This window comes from Schistocerca gregaria, chromosome X (assembly GCF_023897955.1).
Source record: "Schistocerca gregaria isolate iqSchGreg1 chromosome X, iqSchGreg1.2, whole genome shotgun sequence".
In the NCBI taxonomy this organism is placed as follows: Eukaryota; Metazoa; Arthropoda; class Insecta; order Orthoptera; family Acrididae; genus Schistocerca; species Schistocerca gregaria.
This window is the reverse complement of record NC_064931.1, coordinates 274,532,723-274,556,688: the sequence shown is the minus strand read 5'-3', so window position 1 is coordinate 274,556,688 and position 23,966 is coordinate 274,532,723. Positions and strand designations below refer to the sequence as shown.

The 23,966-nt window shown below is 41.5% G+C and overlaps 1 protein-coding gene across 3 annotated transcripts in view; it reads left to right on the top strand.

Annotated features, from left to right (window-relative positions):
- The window catches only part of LOC126297651 (proto-oncogene tyrosine-protein kinase ROS), a 514,014-nt gene that overhangs the window by 379,073 nt on the left and 110,975 nt on the right, over positions 1–23,966 (top strand). For all 3 annotated transcript variants that reach the window (XM_049988732.1, XM_049988734.1, XM_049988733.1), the window contains exons 15-20: positions 8,674–8,835; positions 15,390–15,551; positions 15,632–15,792; positions 16,049–16,258; positions 16,335–16,523; positions 16,679–16,948. In XM_049988732.1, coding sequence (XP_049844689.1) covers positions 8,674–8,835; positions 15,390–15,551; positions 15,632–15,792; positions 16,049–16,258; positions 16,335–16,523; positions 16,679–16,948 — 1,154 coding nt within the window. The remainder of the gene's footprint in view (positions 1–8,673; positions 8,836–15,389; positions 15,552–15,631; positions 15,793–16,048; positions 16,259–16,334; positions 16,524–16,678; positions 16,949–23,966) is intronic.

Here is a 23,966-nt window from a genome sequence, read left to right as displayed (position 1 = left end):
AACCTGCCCATTCTGGCTTACAATGAGTCTTTCGAAGAATGGGAAGCCTAAGAAAAACAGTTGCAGCTGCATTTTCGTGTGTTTGGTTTGACTGCTGTTTCCTTATGTCATGCTTTCTTTTTTTTCTCAGTTATCACCTAGTATGTATCAACTCCTTTGCCAACTGTGCCCCCTGGAGGTTCTATCTTTACCCCCTTAGTCACTTTCAAGAATCTGTTGGGATGGTTAAGCCTGTGTGGTGATTTCAAAGTTTCTGTCAATGCTCAGTCTATCATTGACATGTATCCCTTGTTGCGCCCTGATGAATTTCCAAATATCAACCTCTCTGATGACTAGTTGTAGCATTCCGTTGATGCTGACTCTCAATGGCTCTTGGTCATTACCATGCCTTTTGGCTTGTATCTATGCTTGCATTTAGTATTCGGCATGGCCAGTGCCCTTGTTATTTTTCAGTGGCTTCTTGAACAACTCATGAGGTGTATGCCTGGCTGTGCTAACTCTCTTGATGGTATTGTGGTCTCCAGCTCCTCCACTTCTGAATATCTCAACAACATACATACACTCTGTTTGGTGTTTCAGGCCGCCAGTTTAAAATGCAATTGGGAAAGAGCCACTTCTTTCAGGCTCTATTGTTTAATTTGTGTTTGAGGTCTCCAGCACTGGAATCAGTCCCCTTCATCAGAATGTCCCTGCCATTGTTGCTTTTCTGCATCCTATGTTGGCCAAGGAACTCCAGGTTTTTTGGGTAAGATTGATTATTATGATCAGTTTTTGTGGGGTATGTGTTGGTTGCACAACTGTTACATGTCTTGGTGCAAAAGGGGACATCTTTCCACTGGCCGCAGGCAGATAATAATAATGCAATGTGGCTAGGTCCTCCTGTCGGGTAGACCGTTCGCCTGGTGCAAGTCTTTCGAGTTGACGCCACTTCAGCGACTTGCGTGTCAATGGGAATGAAATGATGATGATAAGGACAACACAACACCCAGTCCCTGAGCGGAGAAAATCTCTGACCCAGCCGGGAATCAAACCCGGGCTGTTAGGTATGACATTGCATCGCACTGACCACTCAGCTACGAGGGGCGGACTTCAGGCAGGTGAAATGGTGTGTTCCAAACAGAAGTCCATGCTACAATCTGCACTTTGCCTTGTTTGCCTTGTAACCTACCAACAGGGTCGTCATTTAGTATTGGCAACAGGTGAGTCCCAGCTTGGGCTGGGAGTGATATTGGCTCATAAATATTCTGATGGCTCCAAGCAACCTGTTGCATACGTGTCAAAGACATTTAATCTGGCTCAGACTAAATATTCACAAATAGAGAAGGAAGCCCTCACCATTGTTTATGCCTTAAAGAAGTTTTATTTTTTCCTGTGTGGTTTAAAATTCCATCTCATCTTGGGTCACAGGTCATTAATTTTGCTGTTTAACTCCTCAATATAATTGCCAGACAGACCAGCACATTGCCTTCAACGTTGGCACTGTTCCTCTCTCATTACAACTATGAGATTCTCTTCTCCCCATGGCTAAACATGTGAATGCTGTCCTGTCTTCCAGTTGGTCCAGATCTAGTTTTTGATTGGGAGTAGTTACTCTGTTTCTATGTTGATGCATGTGCTCAATGAACTTTCGATGGTTTTCCAATCACTAGTGCTCAGGTAATGCAGGCTAATGCTACTGATCTGATGTTAGGGAAAGTGATTCATTGTGTGCAACATGGCTGGCCTGAGGAGCCTCCATTGTGGGCATCTGACCCCCTCCATAACTACTAAGTGTTTCGGCATCATTTCTCTGTCATGATGGTGTTCTGTTTCTTGATACGGACTATTCAGCTCCTTGTGTTGTGGTTCCCATCCTGAGATCCTGCTATTGGTACACGCCAATCACTGGGGGTGGGGTGTCATTTTTTTGTGTGAGTTGGTTTGGATGCCAACATCACTCATTTGGTAACGTCATGTTCTCAATGCACATTGCAGCAAGCTGCCCTGCAGGCAATGTTGTCTCCATGGCCACAACCGTTGCAGGCCTGGGCCGTCTCCACATCAGTTTCGCGGGCCCTTTTCTTAATGCATACTGACTAATAGTAATTGAAGCATTCTCTTGGTTCCCATATGTTGTTCATTGCCCGTCAGCTTTGTCCTCTGCCACTGTGGCAGTCCTGTCGAAATATTTTTCCATCAAAGGGCTTCCGGCAATGTTGGTCTCTGATAACAGCCCTCAGTTTGTGTCGCAGGATTTTCCCTCCTTCTGCAATGCCCATGGGATTCACCTTGTTTTTGCCCTGATGTTCCATCAGCAGTTCAATGGTGAGGCCAAAAGGTTAATTTGAATATTCAAAATGCAAATGAAGAAGTATGTGATTCAATTGCTATCTGACATTGCCTTGGATCAATTTCTGTCTTCTTATTGGTTTATGATGTTCGGTAACAACAGTCCTGCTGAACTACTCTATGGGAATCAATCCTGGATACTCCTGCATCTCCTGTGGCCTGGACAGGACTGCCAACCCTACAGCTGTCATCCCATTTTAAGCCCAGTGGTGTCCTTCTGGGAATGCAGGTTTATTTGTTGCCCACAGTGAATTCTCGCTTTCATCTCCCAGTGCTGCAGCCACTGTCTCTGTGACATCTGTAAGGAGGAGGGCCTCTTTGCATGTCATTACGACCAGTTCCACCTTCACTTGGTCAACTGTACAATCCTGACCGAGACACCAATTTTGCCATACATGTCTGTGTCACTTGATGAATCACCTGATGCAGCTGGGTCTCTGCTACAACATATGAGGAGTCCCCATCACCGGTGGATGAACCAGGTACAGCTTCTCCAATACCGCTACCATTACCAATGCAGCCATCATCCACACTGGAGCCATCTCCTCCATCTCAGCCACCAACTGTGGGGGCACCACCACCACCACCACCACCACCACCACCACCACTACCAAGCCCTGGACCTGATGTGGATGTGGGGCTTGTGCCGACTTCATACATCCCGCCATATGGGTTGACATAAGAAGGAGGACTGCAATGCTGTCCATGCCCCAAGTACCTCTGACAATATGCCCCAGTATCAGCACGTCATCTCAGTCAGAGCCTCACAGAGGTAGATGCCATGGACATCTCACAAATCTGAGCTATTCCCCAAGGAAAGAGGGATGAAGTAATGTGCACACACTTAAAAGCCATGTGCGGTAGCAGTGTTGTCATCCATGAGAGTGCGTCACAAAAGAGCAATGCTGCGAACTTCAGATAGAGCCTGCCACGGGCCGTTGCCTATTTAAACCCTGCCATGCTATGCTCAACCTCAGTTCTACATCTACATCTACATCTACATTTATACTCCGCAAGCCACCCAACGATGTGTGGTGGAGGGCACTTTACGTACCACTGTCATTACCTCCCTTTTCTGTTCCAGTCGCATATGGTTCTCGGGAAGAACGACTGTCTGAAAGCCTCCGTGCTCTCTGATTTTATATTCGTGATCTACTTGGGAGGTATAAGTAGGGGGAAGTAATATATTTGATACCTCATCCAGAAACGCACCCTCTCGAAACCAGGCGAGCAAGCTACACCGCGATGCAGCATGCCTCTCTTGCAGAGTCTGCTAAACATCTCTGTAACGCTATCACAGTTACCAAATAACCCTGTGACGAAACGCACCTCTCTTCTTTGGATCTTCTCTATCTCCTCCGTCAACCCAATCTGGTACGGATCCCACACTGATGAGCAATACTCAAGTACAGGCCGAATGAGTGTCTTGTAAGCCACCTCCTTTGTTGATGGACTACATTTTCTAAGGACTCTCCCAATGAATCTCAACCTGGTACCCACCTTACCAACAAATAATTTTATGTGATCATTCCGCTTCAGATCGTTCCACACGCATACTCCCAGATATTTTACAGAAGTAACTGCTACCAGTGTTTGTTCTGCTATCATATAATCATACAATAAAGGACCCTTCTTTGTATTTATTCGCAATACATTACATTTATCTGTGTTAAGGGTCAGTTGCCACTCCCTGCACCAAGTGCCTATCTGCTGCAGATCTTCCTGCATTTCACTGCAATTTTCTAATTCTGCAACTTCTCTGTATACTACAGCATCATCTGCGAAAAGCCGCATTGAACTTCTGACATTATCTACTATGTCATTTATATACATCGTGAAAAGCAGTGGTCTCATAACACTCCCCTGTGGCACTCCAGAGGTTACCTTAACGTCTGTAGATGTCTCTCCATTGATAACAACATGCTATGTTCTGTTTGCTAAAAACTCTTCAATCCAGCCACACAGCTGATCTCATATTCCGTAGGCTCTTACTTTGTTTATCAGGCGTCAGTGCGGAACTGTATCTAATGCCTTCCGGAAGTCAAGGAAAATAGCATCTACCTGGGAGCCTGTATCTAATATTTTCTGGGTCTCATGAACAAATAAAGCGAGTTGGGTCTCACACGATCGCTGTTTCCAGAATCCATGTTGATTCCTACAGAGTAGATTCTGGGTTTCCAAAAACGACATCATACGCGAGCAAAAAACATGTTCTACAATTCTACAACAGATCGACGTCAGAGATGTAGGTCTATAGTTATGCACATCTGCTTGATGACCCTTCTTGAAGACTGGGACTACCTGTGCTCTTTTCCAATCATTTGGAACCTTCCGTTCCTCTAGAGACTTGCAGCACACGGCTGTTAGAAGGGGGGCCAAGTTCTTTTGCGTACTCTGTGTAGAATCGAATTGGTATCCCATTAGGTCCAGTGGACTTTCCCTTGTTGAGTGATTCCAGTTGCTTTTCTATTCCTTGGACACTTATTTCCATGTCAGCGATTTTTTCGTTTGTGCGAGGATTTAGAGGAGGAACTGCAGTGTGGTCTTTCTCTGTGAAACAGCTTTGGAAAAAGGTGTTTAGTATTTCAGCTTTACGCGTGTCATCCTCTGTTTCAATACCATCCTCATCCTGGAGTGTCTGGATATGCTGTTTTGAGCCACTTCCTAGGATTTTCTGTCAAGTCGGTACATAGAATTTTACTTTCGAATTCACTGAACGCTTCACGCATAACCCTCCTTACGCTAACTTTGACATCATTTAGCTTCTGTTTGTCTGAGAGGTTTTGGCTGCATTTAAAGTTGGAGTGAAGCTCTCTTAGCTTTTGCAGTAGTTTCCTAACTTTGTTGTTGAACCATGGTAGGTTTTTCCCGTTCCTCACAGTTTTACTAAGCACGTACCTGTCTCAAATGCATTTTACGATTTCCTTGAACTTTTTCCGTCAACACTCAACATTGTCAGTGGCGGAACAGAAATTTTCATTTTGATCTGTTAGCTAGTCTGAAATCTGCCTTCTATTACTCTTGCTAAACAGATAAACCTTCCTCCCTTTTTTCATATTGCTATTAACTTCCATATTCAGGGATGCTGCAACAGCCTTATGATCACTGATTCCCTGTTCTGCACTTACAGAGTCAAAAAGTTCAGGTCTGTTTGTTATCAGTAGGTCCAAGATGTTATCTCAACGAGTCAGTTCTCTGTTTAATTGCTCACGGTAATTTTTGGATAGTGCAGTATAATGTCACCCGATGCTCTGTCCCTACCACCCGTCCTAAACATCTGAGTGTCCCAGTCTATATCTGGTAAATTGAAATCTCCACCTAAGACTATAACATGCTGAGAAAATTTATGTTGAATGTATTCCAAATTTTCTTTCAGTTGTTCTGCCACTAATGCTGCTGAGTTGGGAGATCGGTAAAAGGAGCCAACTATTAACCTAGCTCGGTTGTTGAGTGTAACCTCCGCCCATAATAATTCACAGGAACTATCCACTTCTACTTCGCTACAGGATAAACTATTACTAAAAGTGAGAAACACGTGACCACCGGTTGCATGAAGTCTATCCTTTCTAAACACCATATGAGCCTTTGTAAAAATTTTGGCAGAATTTATCTCTGCCTTCAGCAAGCTTTCTGTACCTATAACGATTTCAGCTTCGGCGCTTTCTATCAGCGCTTGAAGTTCCGATGCTTTACCAATGCAGCTTCAACAGTTTACAATTACAATACCGATTGCTGCTTGGTCCCCACATGTCCTGACTTTGCTCCGCACCCTTTGAGGTTGTTGCCCTTTCTGTACTTGCCTATGGCCATCTAACCTAAAAAACTGCCCAGTCCACGCCACACAACCCCTGCTACCCGTGTAGCTGCTTGCTGCGTGTAGTGGACTCCTGACCTATCCAGCGGAACCCGAAACCCCACGACCCTATGACGCAAGTTGAGTAATCTGCAGCCCACACGGTCGCAGATCCATCTCAGCCTCTGATTCAGACCCTCCACTCGGCTCTGTACCAAAGATCCGCAGTCAGTCCTGTCAATGATGCTGCAGATGGTGAGCTCTGCTTTCATCCTGCTAGCGAGACTGGCAGTCTTCACCAAATCAGATAGCCGCCAGAAGCCAGAGAGGATTTCCTCTAATCCATAGAGACACACATCATTGGTACCGACGTGAGCGACCACCTGCAGATGGGTGCACCCTGTACCCTTCATGGCATCCGAAAGGACCCTTTCCACATGTGGAATGACTCCCCCCGGTATGCACACGGAGTGCACATTGGTTTTCATCCCCTCTCTTGCTGCCATATCCCTAAAGGGCCCCATTATGCGCCTGACGTTTGAGCTCCCAACCAGCAGTAAGCCCACCCTCTGCGACCGCCCGGATCTTGCAGACTGAGGGGCAACCTCTGGAACAGAACAAGCAACCATGTCCGGCCAAAGATCAGTATCAGCCTGAGACAGAGCCTGAAACTGGTTCGTCAGACAAACTGGAGAGGCCTTCCGTTCAGCCCTCCGGAATGTCTTTCGCCCCCTGCCACACCTCGAGATGACCTCCCACTCTACCACAGGTGAGGGATCAGCCTCAATGTGGGCAGTATCCCTGGCAGCCACAGTCGTAGTCAGATCAGGGGATGCATGGGACGAGCTGGCCGTCCCCGACAAACCCCCATCCGGACCCCCACAGTGATGGCCATTGGCAACAGCCTCAAGTTGTGTGACCAAAGCCAACACTGCCTGAAGCTGGGAGAAAAGGGATACCAACTCAGCCTGCATCTGAACACAGCAGTTGCAGTCCCTATCCATGCAAAAAAACTGTTATTACTGCTTGCATGCATTTGTCTTATCTTATTGTGTTCATTGTATGTTATTGTGATCGCCGTACATGCCACAGTCTAATAAAGTTGTACTAATATTCTTGTTTATGTTGTGTGTCCAAGTTATGACATTTGCATCACTGATGAGTGATGTTGATATTCATGCTCACTCTGCATTTTCCTGCTCATGGATTTCCATGTATGTTGTTTTGTTGTTGACAGGATTCGTGAGTTTTGCAGTGACTTTTGCAGCTGTCATGCTCTCATTTTTTGTCATAGTCATCTTCAGTGACTCTCATGATCACTCAACACACACTTTTGTCCACATTGTTACTTAGCAGTTGATGTTTTTCCACTTGTTTGTATGTGGTATAGATCTTTGATGTAGTGCCTCTTGAAACAGCAAGCACTTCAACTACCCAGCTGCCCTCTTTATGGAAGCACCTACCATACAAGCACCAACAATTTGCCCACATTCAAGTTCATTTAGCTCTGACATAATGAACTCACAGCTATACAATACACTTTTCTAACCATGACTGGCACTGACACGTGCAGTGTATTGGGCATTGCACAGGAGCCATTCATGATCAAATACAATAGCACCAGCAGCTGCACTTATGTTCAAATCATATATTGTTCATAGAGTTTCAGTATTTTTGTTCAACTCCTATATACTGCAGTCTCATTGATTTTTGGCTTCAAAAGCCATTTCTTTATGACCCTGTTAGGAATGCTTACAATGGTTACTGTGTGTTTATTTTTATTTCATTCATAGCTTTCGCTGTTTTCAGTCTGGGTACGTAGGTAACAAACACTGAATGGTGTTTTTGTTTTTCCAACTATTTGCATGTTTTTGTTGAAATGTTCATGCGTATTGTATACAATGCAAGAAAATTCTAACAAATCAGTTGAAGCTCTGTGATCCAGAAGTAGTTGAACAGCTTTACGTATTTGTACAAAAGGTCTTTCACAAGAAAGAAACTCTTTGAATCACTGCCATCACACATAAAAAAGTTAAGAAAATGATCAGGTTTTATAAAATACTTCTAGAAAATAAGATGTGATTGGCAGGAAACGCTATAATATTTCTACAAAAATAGCAAGGCTATCAAGAGAGTTTCTTTGTGGCACACATTTTAACAAAGGAAAGCCACTGCTCAGAAACTGGCATTCCCCCCACCCTCACCCCTCCCTAAAGAATTTCATCTTACATATATGAATTAGTCAAGTCATTTGGCTGTGCCCCCTACTGACAGGCATGCATTCCTAAGATGCACTACAGCTGTTGATGCACTTATTCCACAAAATTTACACATTAATTTAAGATGTATTACATATGACCATTATTTTTTCACTTTACAATACAAGATATTTGTGGTAAAATGCTTTTGAAAACTTTGTTGCTGATGTTTCATTGAAGAAATACAGAATTTTCATAAAATATGAAAATACTTTCGAAAAACAGATTCCAGCAACTTTGATTCAGTGTTGAGATACGATAATAATTGGTATTGTTTGTTTATCTTTTTTGTAGTTATGGGCTTAACTCTGGATATGGATCAGCAATTGGTGTTTTGGATAGTGAGAAGCTATGAAGGTTCAAAATTGTTTCAAGCTCCAATGGCAAGTGATTTAAGGACTAATATTGATAGCTTGGAAATTGTGACATCAGAGTTACAACATCCAAATATGCAGGGTAAGTAAAAATATATTTGTTCAAAAGACGTACAAAGTATCTTACAAGATGTTAGTTGTAGGGTAGTTTTTGTGTAACCTTGATGACACCATTGAACCACATTGCTATAACTACCTCCACATTTGATGCAGTGAAATAAAGCCTACTGTCTACAGCAAATGTCCTGAACTGATATGGTAGAAATATGAGGTATACTTCTACATCTACATGCATACTCCATTAACTAGTATACGGTGCATGGTGGAGGGTATCTTGTATCATTAGTACTCCCTTCCTCTCCTGTTCCACTCACAAAGTGAGTGAAAGAAAAATGACTGTCTAAAAGTCTCCTTATGAGCCCTAATTTCTTGCATCTTATCTCCATGGTCTTATGCAAAATGTACATTGGCGGCAGTAGAATCATTCTGCAGTCAGCCTCAAATGCCAGTAGTCTAAATCTGCACAAAAGTGTCTCACAGAAAGAGCATCATCTTCCTTCCAGCAATTCCAATTTCATTTCACAAAGCATCGCCATAATACTATTGTGGTGATAAAATCTACCTGTAACAAATGTAGGGTTTGCCTCTGAATTGCCTCAGTGTCATCCTTTAATCTGACCTGGTGCGGATCCCAGACACTCAAACAGTACTCAAGAATTGTTCGCATTAGTATTCTGTATGCAGTCTCCTTTATGGCTGAGCTACACTTTCCCAAAATTCTCCCAATAAAATGAACTCAAGAATTTGTCTTCTCTACTATGAACCTGACATGCTCATTCCATTTCATATCGCTTTGCAACATTAAGCCTAGATATTTAATTGAAGTGACTGTGTCAGCCTGCACCCTTCTAATGCTATGATTGAATATTACAAAACTGTTTTCCTACACATCGACATTAACTTGCATTTTCCTACATTTAGAGCAAGTTGCCATTCATCATATCAACTAGAAATTTTGTCTAAGTTATCTTGTATACTCCTACAGTAACTCAATGATGACGCCTTTCCATACACCATTGTGTCATGAGCACACAGCCATAAATTGCTGCTCACACTGCCTGTGATACTTCCTGGCCAGTCCTGGTGATATGCTTGTCTCTGATGAACAGTCATACATCCTGGACACTGTCTCTGATGAACACTTGTCATCAAGGACCGCGTACTGCATTCTACTACTTATTAAGTCTCTGAGACAGTCACATATCTGGGAACCTAAACCATAAGCTTGGACTTTTGTCAACAACCTGCAGTGGAGCACCGTTCCAAATGTTTTCGGGATATCTAGGAATATGGAATTTGCCTGTTGCCTTCTGTCCATGGCTTGTAGGATATCATGTGAGAAATGGGCAAGAAACTTTATGATATCTGAACCAAGAATGTGTTCAAGAATTGTGCAGCAAGCCAATGTTAAGGATCTTTTTCTTCTTCCTGGCTCTGCAGCTCTTGAAAGGCCTTGGTCTGCTCTAGGACATAATTCCACTTTTTTTGGGGATCTCATGTTCTATGCAAAAAAACATGGCCAATCCATGTCAGTTTACTTTAATGAACTTTGTTATTTCAAGATCTTTGTATAATGTGTAATGTTCAAAATTATATCGCCTATGCTCTGCTCCATCTTTTGTATGACACCTATCATTCAAAACATCTTATTCATTCTTCACACTGGCGTGTCAGTGCCCAGGATTGTGAGTCATATGTTAATAGTAGACATTTTAAAGTTTTATACAGTTGACAATTTGTTCTTCTAGACAGATTTATGGAAATAAGTTGTGGGGCCAACTCATAATAGCATTTATTACCTAGGTCGAGATGGTGCTTTATTTCCATACTAGTATCATTCTGTGATGTTACCAGTGTTCCCAGATAGACAAATTCACTAACAGATTTTATTTGTGCCTGATCAATTTATAACATTGTATTTATTTCAGACTGTATTGTTTGCATGTATTTGGTTTTATTAATGTTCACTTCCAGGCCCATTTCTGTTGCTGCTTCCACCAGTGCCCTATATGTTTCTTTAGCAGCTAGTTCTTTTTGTTGCAATAATATTCATATCACCTGTATAGACCAGCTCCTGAACCATTCTATTGTATATTGTACATAAGTTGCTTTACGCTGTCCTTATTACTTTCTCTAGTACTACGTTAAAAAGTATCCGTTGCCTCAGTCCATCATTAGTTTCAAAACTTGGTATTAAAATTGTATCCCTACTTTACATACTATTTTTCCCATAGTCAAACTTATAAGACATATTAAATGTTGTGGTATGCCCAGTTCATTCACAGCTTCAATAAGCCTATTTCTTTTTATAGTATCATATGCTGCTTTAAAAGCAGCAATTATAGTATGTGTTTCTCTACTTTATTCTCTTGTTTTTGCAATATCTGTCTCAGGGTGGATATTTTGTCACTAGTTGATTAACCAGACCTGAAGTCTGCCTGATATCTCACAATTTCTGCTTCATCTACATCTATATCCATACTCCGCAAGCCACCTGACGGGTGTGTGGCAGAGGGTACCTTGAGTACCTCTATCGGTTCTCCCTTCTATTCCAGTCTCATATTGTTCGTGGAAAGAAGGATTGTCGGTATGCCCCTGTGTGGGCTCTAATCTCTCTGATTTTATCCTCATGGTCTCTTCGCGAGATATACGTAGGAGGGAGCAATATACTGCTTGACTCTTCAGTGAAGGTATGTTCTCGAAGCTTCAATAAAAGCCCGTACCGGGCTACTGAGCATCTCTCCTGCAGAGTCTTCCACTGGAGTTTATCTATCATCTCCGTAACGCTTTTGTGATTACTAAATGATCCTGTAACGAAGCGCACTGCTCTCTGTTGGATCTTCTCTCAACCCTGTCTGGTACGGATTCCACACTGCTGAGCAGTATTCAAGCAGTGGGCGAACAAGCGTACTGCAACCTACTTTCTTTGTTTTCGGATTGCATTTCCTTAGGATTCTTCCAATGAATTTCAGTCTGGCATCTGCTTTACCGACAATCAACTTTATATGATCATTCCATTTTTAAATCACTCCTAATGTGTACTTCCAGATGATTTATGGAATTAACTGCTTCCAGTTGCTGACCTGCTATATTGTAGCTCAATGGTAAGGGATCTTTCTTTCAGTGTATTCACAGCACATTACACTTGTCTACATTGAGATTCAATTTCCATTCCCTGCACCATGTGTCAATTCGCTGCAGATCCTCCTGCATTTCAGTACAATTTTCCATTGTTACAACCTCTCGATATACCACAGCATCATCCGCAAAAAGCCTCAGTGAACTTCTGATATCATCGACAAGGTCATTTATGTATATTGTGAATAGAATTGTTTTACATGGGAACAAAACAGGGAGGAAAATATTTTATATGGGGTGTTCACTAATGTCCCCTGTAGTTTGTAAATTTCAGGATACCCCCTTTCTTATGCACAGCACATATTACACCAGTATTCCAATCATCTGGGATGACTTTGTGTTAATATATCTGAGATCGTAGTATGCATGCAGCTAACTAGATGTTCTCCACCACACTTAATAAGCTCAGCTGGCAGGTTGTCATTGCCAGGTGACTTATTGTTGGCTAGTTTCTGTATTGCTAGTTGAATTTCTTGCATCAAGGACATCCCATTTTCCTCTTCTTCCACTTGTTGGTTATCAGTTAGTTCTTGAGCTTCAGCATTCTCTGAGTATAATAATTCCCTAAAGTACACTGCACAGCAATGTAACACTCTTTTGTGTTGTTTTTGGTTGAAATTCTTTTCTTAGATTATTGACCTTCCTGTAGAATTTTCCGCTCTCATTAATATTATTCAGTGATTCAATGTCCTGAAAATGTCTTTTGAAAAAGCTTCTCTTCTTTGCTTTCAGAATCCACTTTTCTGCACACCTTTTTTCTCTATAGTCATCTACTAGCATTCTTGGTGTTCTGGCCTACATCTTTCTTTATGCTTCATTCTCCTCCCCTCTCCCTCTCGGTCCATATCCTCCTCCCCCCTTTCTCTCTGTTTATCTCATGCTCTCCCCTCTTCCTTTCCATCATGTCATTACACTGTGTTCACCTCCTGCTCTGCTCTCTCTCTGTCCTCCTCCAACAGTCTCTCTGTCCTCCTCTTGCCCCCTTCCCCTATACATCTCCTCCTGGCCCTCTCTCCCTATATGTTCTCTTCCCCATCTCACTCTATTCATCTCCTCTGTCACCCTCTCCCCATGGATCTCTTTCACCCCCTCACCACATCCATTTCCTCCTCCTCCTCCTCCTCTTCTTCCTGTCTCTGTCCTTCCTTCTAACCTTCTCACCCTCCCCTCCTGCCTCCCTCTCTCCCTCTCTCTCTACCCATCCCCTCCCCCCTGTCCCCTCTCTCCTTGTGCCGTGCCTCTTCTTCCCTGGAGCTTCACTTGCATATATCTGTCTCACATATAATGTGCACATCTCTTGGTTCATCTCCTCTTCTCCTCTCTCTCTCCTTATCACTTTCTTGCCTCATTATCTGTCCATCCCATCCTCTCACCTCTGTCCATCCCCTCCCATTTTTCTGTCCTTTTTATCCTCCACTCTTTCTCCCTGTCCATTTCTTCCTCCTCTCCCTCTTTGTCTTGAAATTTCCTCCTGCTGCCACTCTCTCTTTCCATTCCCTCCTACCACCTTCTCTCACTATCCATCCCCTCATGCCTCCCCCCCACCTCTCTTCTCCATCTTCTCATCTATCTATCGCAGCCTGGCTCTCTGGAACTCCAATTAAAGAATTAACCTTGTCATCATGAACTGTATCAATTTTGGTGTCATCGTTTCCACTATTATGAACAGAATAAGCACCACTTTGTTCATTCTCAGATGTGTTGAGAATATCATCAACAGCACTGTCATGGTCTGACTCTGATACATAATCTTCTTCAGGAACATAAGAATCGTATGAACGATAGCCATTATCACTCTCGTTGAACTGCTCTAAAGGCAGTTGCACCATTCTTTTGCTACTTTGTGGCACATGAGGTATCCCACCACTAGCAGGCATCCAGAAATAATGAGATATTTGAAAAGTCACCCATGGAGAAAAAATCTTACCTTTACAGTAACATCCACCTGTGAGACAAAGTGGCTGATGTGTGTCGCAAATAAAACAACACTATCACAAAAATGAAACAGTCAATCAATAACAAGTTTAACTCACAGGTGATGTGTATCTGAAGTATCGGATCAAATTAACAATGCGTGGGTGCCAACTGTATGTTGAGAAATTTTATACCCGTCCATGAGACAGGTGTTACAAACTGAGAGTTTGTACATTGTCATACTCTCTTTTGAATGTTTGATGTTCTCCTATGGAAGGGGACTGCTGCAATTGTTGGTACTTGTTCCTTTTACTATGTTCTGGCTAGATGTGTCTTTTCATTTTGATCCAATTTTTTTCTTTTTTCTTTTAAGTGTGGCAGGTTTGTTAGTCGATAATAATGATGTCTTGAGTGTAGTCTAAAGTCAGCATGCTGCAGGGAACTGCGCCCTGCTGGAATACCAGCTTGCAGAACTTTTGTGAGAACTAAAAGACACATGGTTTGATTCTATCACAGGGCTGTCAGTGTTGATGGCTGTACAATTAGAAGGCCTTGGAAATAATGCAGACTGATACTTTTCACCATGAAACCATCTGCTTTTGAAGACTGATGCTTCAAAATAAACATTTGGTTTTCATGTTGTGACATCTTTATTTATAAACTTATGTCCAAATGCAACTGTAATTTGTTCTTGATAACTCCTCTATGCCATTCCACACATGGAAAACATTTATTAGCTCCCATGAAAAACTATAGTGCTGTTTCCAATGACAGGAAGAAAAAATACAGATAATTTAAAAAGAATCATGTGGAAGTGGACTATATATATGTTTATTTATTAGTACATATATGTAAGTATATTTTGTCTATGGATCCAATAAATAAATAAATAAAATCTGCAATAACCACTCGCAGCAAAAATACTGATGAATCCGTCCTTGTTCTGATGTTGATTTAGAGCAATACAATTGACATCAAGAGTAGTAATATCATTTTGCATACTAAGATAATATTAACACAGAACTGTTCATTGATGACATAGTGTTTCTCCAGATGGTGGACATAAATGACTAGGAATCAAAAGGCATTTGACAGTAAGTGAGAACTTCCTCTTGTATCATTGTCTGTTACAGGCCTCCAGAGGATACCTCATTATTTCCACTGATTGTAATGCACTAAGTAGTCAGAAAAATGTAAGTAGTGACCTGCTGATATACATCCTCAGGCTGTGTCCCTGATCCCAGCACTGTGATCTCATTCAGAAAGGTCTACCTGTCCAGAACATTATCAAATGCTATTTTGTGGCATGATGCATACCTGTTCTTCTTCCCTCTGCTTATTCACAATGATTAGACTTCCTTGTAGATGACCAAAAGGCAATTGGTTGTATAAATATGTATAGAAATATTATGTCATGTTTTACAGTACTTTTTCAACATATTTTTCCTTTGTTCTCCCACGTTATTTTGAAATATACTTTGGAATAGGTAGAATATGTAGATTGTTCTTTTTTTCTAATTGCAGGACCACTTTGTTACTTTAGTAATCGACTTTTGTGGCTTCAAGATGATAGAAATGCAGTTATTGGTGATATGAATGGTCAAAATGCTGCTGTAATTAGAGGAATGAGTATTTCTGGACTCAACATGGTGGCTGTATTTGATCCTTCTTTGCATTATTATCCTGGTATGTTCGTTATTCACAGAAATATCTGATAAGCTTAGCTAATATTTGTGATTTTATTTCATGTGCATAATTTGTTCCAGATCTTGACTGTTGTGATGAAGTAACAGTGATTCCATCACCTATAAATACATCATCAATAAGAATTAATGGCACATGGAAGTCATTTGCCATAGTTTGGGATCATGTTTCAAATGTGAACTATGGAAAGGTCTTCTATGAAATTAAAATCAATGATTTCATTGTAAGTCATTTAATTTTACACATGATTTTCATTTCTGAAGAATGAATATTCCTACACAAGATGATGTTATTGTATTAAAGACATGTTTTAAATCGAATTAAAGTAGATTTGCTTCTTGTCCATTAAATTTTTTCTCCACATGTGGTTGAGAATTTGTCTTCAACTGAAAGACTTATGAGAATTTGCATGGTATAAGAAAATTCACATTTTAAAATGTTCTCAACTTGTGGATTTATGGCTCATATTTTTTTTCCAGAAAGTTGTAGATGTCCCATACCTTATGTATGAGATACCTGAACTTCTGGCACCATATTCTCAACTGTTTATTGTGATCAATGCCTTCACATATTGGGGAACATCTCCTCGAGCTGAGAAGAGGCTATACTCACCACCATCAGTTCCATCAGTTCCAACAAATCCTCGTGTGTTTGTGATGTATGAGAGAAATCCTGTAAAAGTGAATCATGTAAGTGGCTTTCCAGTTGTTACTGAAGCTGGTATGAATTTTATCATAAGAGTTTGTAATTGAAATCTTGTTACAGAATTTTATGGCAGTTTTCCGTTGGGATCCTCCAGAAAATCCAAATGGCATCATACAAGGCTACATTATACGGGCATGGTACATATTGGATAATTCTTCAACCCACACATTTATGTCAACAGAAGTGGGGTCCAAAGTAGGAGAATATAAGGTTTACAATCTCCTGAAACACACAACATATTACTTTCAGGTATGCTGATTCTGACTAAATATATTAATTTCTTCGGGTGCTTTTATATGGAAGCACTTCTTTCATTTCATTGAAAAATTGTAATTGTGTATAATTTTCGATTATAATGCTTATGTAATTTTAAATGTCAGTGCAATTGAGTACTTTCAATGCAGGTAGAAGCTTATACAGAGGTAGGCAATGGAATTGCAACGGATCCTGTGAAAGCTGATGGTGACATAGAGACGCCAGTTCCTAAATTGTTGTTGTCAACTGTGGATGCTGTAAAAATATCTGACTGTGATAAACATGAAAATGAGACCCTTTCAAGGAGTGGTGGCCCACCTATTGATTTAGCATTTATTAGCAATGAAAACAAAATATTTTGGTTGAATGAAATTCAAGAGCTCTACTGGTCAACAGCTGAAGGAAAAAATAGAACAAAGGTATGTAATTAACAAAAATTAAAGACATTGATGCTCTAAATGAAAAGTTAGCTAAAAAATAAATTTTATGTTTAGAAGTGTAGTTCAGTATTTTGTGTGCATTTTTATATAGTACAAGCAAAGAATGTTTTGTGGAGACAGAAAAGATAAATATATTTCAGGAAATCTCAGTGAGAATTACCTTTAAAATGAAAATATTTATGATCAAATGCATATTTCTAATTATAAGACACAAACTTGGTTTGTAATTGTATGGAAGGCTGTATGGTAGAATGGAAAGTTTAAAAAAAATACAGAAACTGTATTAATTCATGAATTATCAGTACCATCATAGGCTAGGATGTGTATTTTCATGGGGAACTTCTTTTTCTATTTATCAATTTACATGCTGCTTTCCTAATGAGTCAATCATCATTATCATTTTCTATGAAATAACAGATCATCTAGAAATCTGCTACCAGAGATACAGTACATACATGCTGTATGTTATTGAACTTGAGCTTACAATTCACTCTAATTCCAAAGAGTAACAACTAAATAGTTGACTGTGACTACGATATATTGTGGGAGGTTGCTGCTACCTTCATCTGAGGCTATACACATATAAACTCCCACTTTTTGTTTTCTTTTGTTGATTATCTTCTGATGTACAGTATTTCCATCAGATTTTTCCTTTTGTGGATATTGTCTTCAAAATGTGAGTTGAAGTATGAAGTAGTAAATTTAAACGTCATGTATGATGTAGCAGTGTTTCACGCACCTCAGTGTTTACGATGTCATATCTTCTGAACTGTGTACTGTACAATGATATAATTTTGTAGGTATATTCAGCGGAATATGTGGATGCTGTCTCAGAAATTTATTGTAGCTAGTGTTAGTAGCAAATAAGTAATAGTTTTAAACATAATGAACAGCGAAGATGTAGTAAATGATAAACTTCTTTATTTTCATAATTTTGTAGGGGTTGTGAGTGAGAAAAAGTTTCATAAAGGTTTGAAATTATGTATAAAGTTTCTTTTAACTCACCAAGTGCTCTCATTATCAAGTACTAAATTCTGTGTATTCACGTGTCATGAGCAACACTTCTCTTTCACTCCCATCCCTTCCCCTTTGATATGTAGGTGGCACTTAACCACCACAGCGATTCTTTCCAGACAGTAAGTGATATATGTACAAAGTTTGGTTGAAATCAGCCCAGTGATTTAGGCAGAGATGCGAAACAAACATACATGCAAATGTACACACAGTACAAACATACATACATTTGTATAATATGGATTAATGCATCTAGGAGGACTGGAATATGTCTCAATCTCCCTTTTGCAATAAACTGTCACTATCAAGTTCATATAATGTTGTCCATTTTTGGTGGTATAATTATGATGATTGATAAATTTATGCATTATATGTCTAAGCAATATTGGGGATGGCACGGGGGCAAACTGGAAAACTGCCTAGAGTGAAGAACTTAGTAAGAGAGTTTATTCTTACAAAGACTTCTATGAGCTATTTATGCTTTTGTCAGATCTGAAGAAGATAAGTCCACTTGATATCCAGGAAGTGTCCAGGCTTTAGCAAGTCTACAGTTCAGATCTAGAAGACTCAACATTTGGACTTGAATGTTTACACTTCAAAAGCTACGTCTCTGTCGTAAAGACTGAAAATGATTCATACTATTTTCCAGAACTGTGCAAGATGCTAAATGGCTCTGAGCACTATGGGACTTAATTTCTGAGGTCATCAGTACCCTAGAACTTAGAACTACTTAAACCTAACAAACCTAAGGACATCACACATATCCATGCCAGAGGCAGGATTCGAACCTGCAACCGTAGCAGTCGCGTGGTTCCAGACTGAAGCGCCTAGAACCGCTTGGCCACTCTGGCCACTCTTGAACATAGCTCTTCAAATATATTTGAGTAGTCCTGCTTCCTGTTGCTCAACAGGAAGGTCATTTTATGTTGTTACATGTATAAATAATTATTTAAGGACATCACAAAAGTGGGATCATCTAAGTTATCCTGGTGGTCCTTGCTCCTGAATCAGACTTGAGAGTGAGACTGGACTATGAAAAAGTCATAAACTTATATGCCAGTCATAGTGCAAGGAAAAACCCTTCTTATTTAAATAACCATTTTTTTGTCCCCTAGTATGTTTCTAAATATAATGTAAGTTTTTTTTGTTTATATTTAATTTTACTAAAAGCTCAATTATAATGTTTGCATTTATATTTATTGTGTGACACTTTACTAAATATTTCTAGTTGTAGTTTTTATAAGCACAATTTTAGGTTTGCAGTCCATAGTTAAGTATTACACAGACAAGAAACAAGCCCCACACAGTAGACAAACTTTGATAAATATCAGTCTTTCAAGTTGGGTGATGGGTGGGTGGGGGCCACCAGAGATAGGAGTGCTGAATACAGGCCCATGTCTCTCTGTCTACATGCAAATCAGTTTTTAATTACGATTAGTATCACCCACATACTTAATTTAAATATTGTTGTGATAGTGCCACGACATTTAACAGTGCCGCCACGACAGTACGCACAAACGGCGATAGAGGCGCTCCGCAAATCAGATGAGCGCGGGAGCGCCACCTAGCTACGAACGGCACCGGCCGCATGTCACGGCACAGCAGTCGAATACGAGAGACTGAGTTGTAATCATGTGATCAGCTATTGTTTCTAAGAGAGAGTGTGAAAGTCCACGCAATTATTGTGATTAAAGGTTATAACACTTTTTGGCGACGAGGTCGGGATATTTTCACCGCGTTGTGGATTTGCGTGTTCGTGACGGGGCAGACACGGAACAGCTTATGCAAGCGCTCATTGAACAACAAACACAGCTGACGGCAGCGATTCAGGCGTTGTCGACGTCGCTTACTCATCGTCTGTCTTCCTCTTCTCCGCCTCCATTCCCTCCTTACGACGAGGCCGCTGAAGACTGGGAGAATTATGAGAAGCGTTTGCGGCAACACTTCTTGGCTTTCGGCGTTGTCGACGCTCCTATGTGTAAGTCGTTATTTCTATCTTGGATTTCCCCTCGGGTCTATCAGCTGCTATCTCAGTTAGCCCCTCTGCGGGAACCAGCCTCCCTGTCCTTCCAAGAAATGTGTGACTTATTGTCTGCCTATTATCGAACAAACACCCACGTCGTTGCCACCCGCGTGGCGTTCTACCGGTGTCGTAAACAGCCCCATCAATCTTACCAGGCTTGGGCGGCGGAACTACATGGCCTGAGTAGGAAATGTCAGTTTGTCACGGACACTCATCACGAGTCTTATGCGGATTCAATGGTTAGGGATGCTATTCTACGGCTTGCTCCTGATAAAGAAGTTCGGCAACGTGCCCTACAACTGCCAAACCCGTCGTTGTCGGAAGTTCTAAGCATCGCTCAATCCTTTGAAGTGTCTCACGCTGCTGGCGCATCTCCACGGGTCGTGGTGCCAGCCTCTCTTCGCAAAGATGTTCTCAAACTGTTGCACGGAGGCCATTGGGGTATTTCTCGGACTAAGTCCCTGGCCCGCAGGCACGTTTATTGGCCCGGCATTGATTCGGACATCGCCCATATGGTTGCTGCATGTGGCCAGTGTGCTCAACAACTGGCGGCACCTCGTACAATGCCCTCTCCGTGGCCTGATCCAGCTCAGCCATGGGAACGGGTGCACGCCGACTTTGCTGGCCCCTTCCTCGGTACTTATTGGCTACTGTTGATTGACGCCTTCTCGAAGTTTCCATTTGTTGTTAGATGTCCGTCGCCCACCACTGCGGCGACGACGCTGGCTTTGTCCAAAATCTTTGCGCTAGAAGGTCTTCCCTCCACGATCGTCACGGACAATGGCCCTCAGTTCTCTTCGCAGGCCTTCCGTGATTTTTGTACTGGACAAGGGATTCATCATGTTACCGCACCTCCCTTCCATCCGCAATCGAATGGGGAGGTCGAGCGCCTTGTCCGCACTTTCAAATGCCAGATGAAAAAATTCCTTAGTGATTTTTCCACAGATGACACCCTGCTGCAATTTCTGAGTTCTTATCGCTTCACGCCTCTGGGTGATCACAGCCCTGCCGAACTCTTGCATGGCCGCCAACCGCGCACTCTACTGCACCTGCTTCACCCTGTCAGGCCTTGTACTGTGTCCCCTAGTGCGGGAAAATACTCGGTGGGCGCCGACGTGTGGGCACGAGGGTATGGATCTCGCCCTAAATGGATTCCAGGGGTGGTCAAGGCTCTTCGTGGCCGCCGACTTTGTGAAATCCGTACGGGCGACGGCACGGTTGTTCGCCATTACGACCAGATGCGCCCACGAGTGGTGGCCACGCCTGTGCCACCGCCCCATCCTTCGCCTCCACCAGCTCGAGACGCCAGTCCTGTCGCTGCTGCCGATCTACCGTCCGTGTTGATGCAGCCGCCGTCGCTGCCGCTTCCAAGTACTCCGGAACCGGCCCCAGTCGCGACGCCGCCTTCTCCGGGACCCATCTCGCTGGAGCACACTCCCAGGTCAATGACACCTATGGATGCTGCTCCGGAGTTGTCACCCATCATCTCATCCAGGAGACACGTTCCTCGCACGAGCTTCCGTCCTGGACATTTTCGACCATACTCCCGTGTCTCTGTGCGGGATCTCCTCGGGGCCTCACAAGAGGCCATGGATGTCTCTGCGCTGTCCATGTCTCCAAGGAAGTGAGTGTTTATTTTTTTCAAGGGGGGAAAAGTGTTGTGATAGTGCCACGACATTTAACAGTGCCGCCACGACAGTACGCACAAACGGCGATAGAGGCGCTCCGCAAATCAGATGAGCGCGGGAGCGCCACCTAGCTACGAACGGCACCGGCCGCATGTCACGGCACAGCAGTCGAATACGAGAGACTGAGTTGTAATCATGTGATCAGCTATTGTTTCTAAGAGAGAGTGTGAAAATCCACGCAATTATTGTGATTAAAGGTTATAACAAATATAATCATACAAAACAGTGAATATAAACTACTTGCATTTCTGCTTTAACTTACAGTGTAGAGTGAACTGAAATCTGTAGCTGGAAATTAAAAAGAGAGACAGAGAGATCTGAACCACGTAACATCTCACACCCCTTGCAATCAAACTGAGAATAAATTAGTAGCAGAAGGGTCCAGAAGTGTGGAGTGAATATCTGTGTTATAGATCTGAAGAACAGCTTCATGGCTTATAATTGTTCACAAACTTTAGAGATCGCTTCATTCACATTGCAAAAATGTAGGCCATTAGACCACAAGTCTTAAACAGTATAATAATTATAATTATAATGAAGATGTCACATACTTCACAATTGGACATCTTTGTTGGTAATATAATCAGCTGCATTTGGTGTCAACAGAAAATCATTTCGTGTCCTCCGTATGCCCTCAGGTTGCAGTGTTGTGTGATATGACAAATCATCTGTTTCTCAGCTCCACGGATACACTACAATGTAGGTATTATATGCATCAGCACACCTGCCACTATTGCTCCTCATCCATTTGAGGGTTGATCATGTCTTATGTGCTATTGGAGGATCCTCATATAGTTTTTTAATGATGTTATTTCTTATTTGGAGTTTGTGGAAATGTTTGTTGTATTTTGTTCAAAGGACAGACTCCTAAGCAGTTTAGACATTGATTGTAGATATAACAGAAGTAATTTCCTAGGATGTTCAAGTAATCTGTTAGTGTTTTCTCCATGCTTCCGTTGCTTTGCTTCTGGTTGTTGCAGCCCAACCAGTAGGGTAGCCAAATTTTCTGAATCTTATTACTGTCATATCGGCAGTGTTACAACCAAAGAGGAGTGGAATTAAAATAGCCTTGAGGAAGGCCATTATCGAGTTTTTTTCCAATTGCTCAGGATCATTTAATAATTGTGAAAGCGTTATGGAGATGATAGATAAACTGCAGTGGAAGACTCTGCAGGAGAGACACTCAGTAGCTCGGTACGGGCTTTTGTTGAAGTTTCGAGAATATACCTTCACCGAAGAGTCAAGCAGTATATTGCTCCCTCCTACGTATATCTCGCGAAGAGATCATGAGGATAAAATCAGAGAGATTAGAGCCCACACAGAAGCATACCGACAACCCTTCTTTCCACGAACAATACAAGACGGGACTAGAAGGGAGAACCGATACAGGTACTCAAGGTACCCTCTGCCACACACCATCAGGTGGCTTGCGGAGTATGGTTGTAGATGTAGGTCATCTATGACTTATTAATATAGGAGATAAATTCCCTGTATGAGGCCACAGTCACTGTGAATATTTTGTGAATAAAACTGTCTAGATGATGTAATTAATTTCTTTATTTACTATGCCATTTTGGTTACTGCCATCATAAGATATAAAAAAAACTGGGAACTTCCAAAATGAGGTATGCCTAATCAGGATGCTCCAATGTGGCAAAGGCTTGAATGAAGTAAGGAGCTACTTTATGTTTATTTATTCGCTATGTGTTGAATGAACCCATATACTGATTATTTGCCCAGGATGAGAAATGTATCAAAATGGTGACACCTTTGTAAACTACAGTTATTTATGTTTAATGTTATTCTTTTTGTGTAGATTTATTCTATTGTTATTTATGTTTTTCTGTTGCTTTTATTTCACTTACTGAATGATTTATAATGACATATATAGTGCTGCAGTGATGTTCATCAGTGTGACAAGGTTTTTGTTTTAATGTTACATCTGCTGTGAAAATTGAATTTGGGGCTAGGATGAAAGGAGGAGGTACTTTACATAATAATATACTGTATTTATTTTGTTTATTTATTGAATATGTGTCTCATGGATCCGTGTAGTGATTATTTGTTCAGGATGAGAAATATACCAAAGTGATATGTATTTATTTACACACCAGCATTCATAATTATACCTGCAGTTGACTTCTACAGAAATTCTGTTTTACATAAAAAATTATGTAGAGTAATAAAACAGATACTTGTTAAACATTAACCAGCTGGAAAAGAAAGACAATTTTTGAGAAATAACATTAATACATGATGTGTACAAACCAAT